At 38.4% G+C, this 6,872-nt stretch overlaps 1 protein-coding gene across 1 annotated transcript in view; it reads right to left on the reverse strand.

Moving 5' to 3' along the window:
* The window catches only part of LOC126388100 (von Willebrand factor A domain-containing protein 7-like), a 19,639-nt gene that overhangs the window by 3,480 nt on the left and 9,287 nt on the right, over nt 1-6,872 (reverse strand). The window contains exon 11 of the mRNA XM_050040991.1: nt 1,093-1,350. Coding sequence (XP_049896948.1) covers nt 1,093-1,350 — 258 coding nt within the window. The remainder of the gene's footprint in view (nt 1-1,092; nt 1,351-6,872) is intronic.

Raw genomic sequence — 6,872 nt, forward strand, 5'->3', positions numbered from 1 at the left:
AAGGAAGCTGCTAAACTGGATTTAACGGCGATGCAGCTGGGCGTGCACGACGACGGAGACATTTTAAACGGGCAATGCTCGCTTGTTTTCGGCACCCCCGATGCATGGATACTAATGACGTCAGATTCTGGGTGAGTCGTTGATCTCCACTGATTGGTTAGCGAAAAATCAAATTCCCTCCCCCTTGTAAATCGCCTTCAATGGAAGCCATGTCAGACTGAAGGTTCTGGGAACTTCAGTCTGACACTCAGGCTAACACAGAACCCTATTCCACAATTTAACATCAGTAGTACTGACAACATGAATGATCCTTGATTGAGATAACATAATTAAATTGACATTAATATATTCACAACCCCATTAACCCTTTAAAGGTTTTACACTACCACCAATGTTGTTAATATCGCATAGCTTAAAGATTTCAACATTGTTTTACAGTGGTATGATTCACCAAGTTGTACACGCACTCACGAGCCAGATTATTAGGTTCCCCTGACTAAATCAACTTAGCTACACCAAAAATTATAAACACCTATGTGTGTAATGCAGTACAGTTCAACAACGCAATCAAACAACACCCTCCAACATAACCATAATGTTGAATTAAACCTCTCTCAGATGGTTTCAGTGAAAACTGAATGTTCCTTTACAAAGACCTACTGTGGTAGAGTGATAGTAATGGATGGTATTATCAATTTTACCGTGGTACTGTCCATTGTAAAGGTTGTGTTTCAAGGTTCCAGCTCTGATACAAAATGTTATACATGTAATATGTAATAATCCTTATTTCAAGCTTTTTGTTTACATATTTTTTCAGTTTTCGAGTGTTGGTTGAGCAAAACATGTACTTTATTTATTATTATAGGATCAATAGAGCATGTAGTTTATTTTCCAAAGCCAAAAGCACATTTTTAAATGTATCTCACCCCCACACTAACATGTAAGCACTCAGTTGACCCCAAGTTAAAATGTTAAACTGAGCCCCAGGACCGTGATGCTAAGGCAAAGAAGAAAAGACTGAGCAGCTCTGGTAGACAAAGACTCAACAACTGCTACTGTGGCGCTGTAGAAACATGTGGCTACATTACCCACCCGATCCACAACCACCAGCTCCACAGCAGGTGAACAGCAAGACGCACTGTAGGAAACCAGGGTTATGTTCTCATTGTCAGTGGCCAAGCTGGTGTTCAAGGTCCCGTTGCCTTGTCTAAGGGTAATACGGTCGACACCCGTCCCATTAGCACCATCAGTCACCTGAACAGAGATCTCCCACATCGATAACACGCAGTTATCAGAGCAGTTGGACTGCAGGTTGAGCAGCTCACACACCGGCTTAGTGATATCAGTCACCTATGAGGAGCAAAAGAAGGTAAAAGTCAGCGGGTTTTAGAAGAAGAAGAAGATACACTTCATTCATCCCCAAGGGGAAATTCAGTTTTTTCACTCTGTTGTCATATACACACAGGCCCGAAATACACACACGTGCACAAACAGGACCTATCCACCTTATTCCTGGCCCCATGATCCCTTGCGCAAAATATGTGCCTGACTTCCGACGTTGAACCGAAAACTGGCGATTTCCAATGGTAACAGTTTGTTTACAGTATTCTATTCTTCTTTCCAAGAGCAACTGGGAAATAAAACGTGGAACACACCACCTGTTATAGCTCAAATGGGATTATGTGATCATACCTCTGCCATCACTGACAGCCATCTCAAAGCATTGTTTTTTTTTCCCTTTTCAACCGAGCATGCTAGCAATTAGCTCGCACCGTTAAAATATTGTTAACTTTGACATAGCCCAAGCTTCTGCTCCCTCTAAAGATAAATTATGATTTATAATGACTTATTAAGAGATACTAACACATAAATCAGTATTAACTGTAGTTCTGTGTAAAGGGGATTTATGTGATGTTTCCAAGCTAATCCTCTTGTCTGCGCTAACCACGCAGTTTACACGTTGTTTTAACTTCTGATTTATTAAAAACTGTTCTGAGCAAACATGATGCTGAATTTAGCAACAGACTTCAGTAACAGTAATATAAAGTAGTAGTAAAAGAAATAACTTTTGGCATTCATTTTGTAATATGATAAAAAAAGAAGTACGGTAAATCAGTGACACATTCTCAGCCCTAATGACTAAATACATATTTCAAGGTATGTTGCTGAGTTTATTTTATAACGAGCAATTTTCTAATGTAGGTTGAGAATGAAGTCAGAGGGGGAAAGACAAGGATATCATGTACTGACGTTGAGTGGAAGTCAGAGGGGGAAAGACAAGGATATCATGTACTGACGTTGAGTGATGGACCTGTCAGTCGAGGTGTCATTCTCTTCTGCACATTCTGATTTGATACTTTTTCGCTATGTCTGGTGAAACTCTTGTGGTTTTATTTCTCATATCAATGGTACCTTTGGCAACAGGAACAATCACTTTTTGTTCTGGTTACATGTTCAACACACAGTTGCTGAAGACAAAAATTTAGCTTAGACTGGTTGTTAGTCATTACAGACACAGACAGTGCAATAGGTACCAGAGCTACGCAACAACGTTTTAGAAAATGCTACATTAACATTAGTCAGATATTTGTTAAAAAATAAATTAGTATTTGCTAAACTGAAGGCAAATTACTTTCGAAAAGAACCAGCGTTGGCGGTTAGCCACCAAGAGTAGCCACTGGGACGAACCACAGACAGTCTATGGGACTAACTAGCTTACTGCTACTTCCGCTATCTCACTGGAAGTTGTGCACATAATCATTACTACAGTTGTGCCCTCCAGTTCCCAATCCAGGTCCCTATGGACTGAGCTACTGCTGCCTCCAGTCATTAATTCAACCAATAAACACAGTGATGAAGGGATTAAATAAGACAGAATGATCATTCACTGCCTTAAAGGGATAGTTCAACATTTTGGCAAATTCGCCTATTGCCGTAATCCCTATGGTCATATGAGTAGGTACATTACCTTTAATTGTCAGTGCGTGCTGTTCTGAGATCGGTGGGGCAGAGCTGCCCGCTGAAATGGAGGTGAACGGTACAGGTCCCTCTCTCCCTCAAAACTAATCAAATACACCATCAAATGACTCCAGAACGCTCTAGTGGACAACACATGGCTTCCGCATTCCCCACGCTATGAAATAATAATGTATAATTAAGTAACATTACGAAACATGAAGCAAATACTCTGAACTACTTTATTGAGTAAACCACTGGGCGGAGTGACACCGTGCGCAGCTGAGACAGTGCCGTTGTTATTGCTTGTAGCCATTTGCGGTATCGTCAGCTGGACACACCAGAAGGTTTGAGGAAAGTTTACAAGTGTTTTTGTAAATAACGGTTTACACATGTATTGTAAAAGGTTGCAGTAACAAGCCGAAGACATGGAGCAAAGTGAAGTTTCATGTAGTTCCAACCAGTAATACGGACAGGATGAAACAATGGCTATTTGTGCTGGACAGCGACCCCAACACGCCTGTGGAAATGGTCCGGAAAATGTTTGTGTGCTCCTGCCATTTTTTACCGGAGGACTACGCTGAAAGGATGGAGCGCAGAAGCTCAGGAATGGTTCAAACACTTTTCTTGAAAGATACTGTCATACCATCTGTCAGCATCACAAAACGAGCAGACGTGGTAAGTGATCGTTGTGTATTTTGCTCAGCAATCTCTCTGCTGTAACGTTACCTCCATGTTGAGTAACATTAGCCTACAACCCAAGCATGGTAAATGAGGCTAAAATGCAAATGTTGTTGTGGTTATGTTATGGATAAGTGCTTGCCCAAAGCATATAGTGAAGTGACTGGCATTACTTCTCATTGTTGGGAATAAACAGACTGCTAGGGAACATTTTATGTTGTTGTTCCTTCAGGAGTTGTGGTGATTTATGAGTGTGGAGTTAGCATGTTCTCCCCGTGTTCCGCTGATTATTTTGAGGCGTACTCTATATTTATATTGCACAGGTGTACCTGGGTCGAAGACGAATAAGGATTTGAAAATTGAAAATAAATCAAATTGGCTAAAAATGTCTTAAAATGTTTTATAGTAAAGGTAAAAGGGTTGTTATTGTATCCTCAACTCAAGAAACATAATTGAGTAATATAACATGAAAATCTGGGTTAAATTACTTGACTGTGTCATTGTTACCCGGAATGACATGCTGTTACCCGGAATGACATACTGCAAGATTTCAAAGTAATTATCATNGTGGTGTATTACTTCGTTTTTATTTTGTACCAACACAGAATATAATGTTTTTTTGTATTTTTCACTTTCTTTTTTCCAAAGCAGAACATTAATTTCAACTTTAGAATTACAACAATATTTAGCAAGTAGAACAAGACGTGCTTTCCTGCCACCAGATGGCGCTATTTTCAGCGTCTTAATTGCTGCTGAGGCTGTCAGACCATAGATTTGATTTATTTTATCCACTTTGCTTCAACCGATCACCACCAAAATTTTATCATCTGTTCCTTCTCCCATTATCCACCTTTCCTGAAAATTTCATCAAAATCCGTTCATAACTTTTTGAGTTTTTTTGCAGACAAACAAACAGACAAACGAACAAACAGACAAACAGACAAACAGACCAACGCCGGCGAAAACATAACCTCCTTGGCGGAGGTAAATATATTTTTCTCTATAAACATTATCGTTAGCTCAATTGACATTAATGTAATCATTATTTAATGTAATCAAGTGTTTCACCAGTGCTCCAGGGTTTACTTATGAGAATTCACTCATTTTTCATTAAAAAATAACTTTCAAACTGATTTATTTTAGTACACTGGCAAAAATGAGGCATTCAATATTCTTTTTGGCCATTTTTTGATATGAATGTTTCTCTTGGAGTTGATGGTCTGAAATTTCAATCCTCATGATCAGAGTTCATCTCAAGATCATCTTCATTTTCAGACAATTCCTCCTCAACTTCACTATCCTGATCAAGGATATGTTCCAGAGCCTCCTGGGCTGTCATTCTCTTCTCTTGTGTCTCGATTTGCAAGAAATGTGATATTTTTACCCTTCCTCCATTATCACTGCCGTGTCAGTAGTCATTTTACATTTACATGTTCATTACATTAATCAAGTCCAGCAGAAACGGTTTCATGCTCCAAAACTTAATAAAAACATGTTTTCTGTGTTCTTAAACTTTGAAACGGGTCAATTTGACCCACAACATAACAGGAGGGTTAACTAAAACATCTAAGCCTTTTGCAATGAGTGTAAACCTATTTTGATAATTTTTTCCTTTTTACTGATCTGCCTTCACTGCTAAATCACAATACCTTGCTCTCTTTTCCTCAAGATACTCAGCTCTAGCTTGTGGATCAGCATTCTTCCTGGCCCTGTATAGTCTCTGCCTCTCCTTATTAGACAGGGGCATCTTGAAGAACAAAACTGAACCTGAAACATCAAAAGCTATACTAAAACCTTATTAAAAAAATGAAATATTAGATTATAGCATTATTATTGGTTCATTTTTGGACAAAAACTTCACAAAAATCTATGATAATGGCCTTTGTTCATTGAATCAGATGAATTCAAGATAAATAACAGAAAATGCCATAAAAGTTAAAAAAAAAAAAAACATAATATTGTTATTAATATAATATAACAATATCAAGTCAATGCCTAAAAAGCTACAGATACTAATACAAATCTGTATTGATAAACATGTCCACCCTGGATAACAGAGGACATGTCCTCTGTTAGGGAGGACATATCATTATCCAGGAAGGACAAAAACACAATTTTCCCTTTATAATCAGGCTTTAACTAGGCCTACTGTGGAAAACTATAACTTAAACTTCAACACATCAATGTCATATTTCACATGAAATAGGTAGTTTTTAAATATATAAACATCATAAATGTTTTATTAGCGTTATCCAGAAAGACACATGATTTGAGGACATAACACACCAGTGACCGAAAAGGTCAAAATATCAACATTTTAAGAGAGACTTTTTGACCTTGTAATGTGTTTTGGGGGTCCTTCAGAATCTTGTGGCTGATACAACAGTCTGTCACATGACTATCCAAATCAAAATATGGTAATATATAGCCACTATAGTCTGTTACCCAGGAAGGACATTATGGAAATCCAAATATGGAGACAAAAGTATTTCTTGCGTTAAAATGTAAATAAGCTGAGCATTGTTACCATATTTGCAGATGTCATTGCAAACATTAACACAATTATGCCCCAGTAGATAATTAATGCTTTTATTAAGATTTCTGACATTTTTGTCATATTTTAGTACTTAGATTTAAGCGGGGACGTTACCCAGGAAGGACTGTTTGGTACTTTTGAGCTCAATAGCTCCTTAAATTTTCATTTCTTATAGTGAATACTCATATGAGTAAGTAAAGAGGGGAGAGTTGAGTAACATAATGTAGTGTTTTGAAATATTTATATATTTTTAACATTATAAATATGCTTGGGACACCAGAATTGACATGCCACGTCTTTGACCCACCTAATAAAGTGGCCAGTAAGCCCCACATTTACACCACTGGCTCTGGGTCTCCCCTCAGCCCCTGGTTGCTCGGCAGCCTCAGCCTCTCTTCTTGCTCTCTCTTCTTCCAAAACCTGTAACTCTGCCTCTGTATATTCTGGCTTCTTCTTAACAAACTTGTTGTTTTGATGACGGGAGTAACTGCACTAATCATACGCTATTTGAAATCACTTCGCCCAGCAAGTACTGTATGTCTGGAATGTAGTTCCGGCTCTGCATTTGGCTTCAAAACAACTCTGTCTCGTAATATTACATTATTATTTCATAGCGTGGGGAATGCGCAAGCCATGTGTTGTCCACTAGAGCATTTTGGAGTCATTTGATGGTGTATTTGATTAGTTTTGAGGGAGAGAG

The sequence above is a fragment of the Epinephelus moara genome, chromosome 3, assembly GCF_006386435.1.
Source record: "Epinephelus moara isolate mb chromosome 3, YSFRI_EMoa_1.0, whole genome shotgun sequence".
NCBI lineage: Eukaryota > Metazoa > Chordata > Actinopteri > Perciformes > Serranidae > Epinephelus > Epinephelus moara.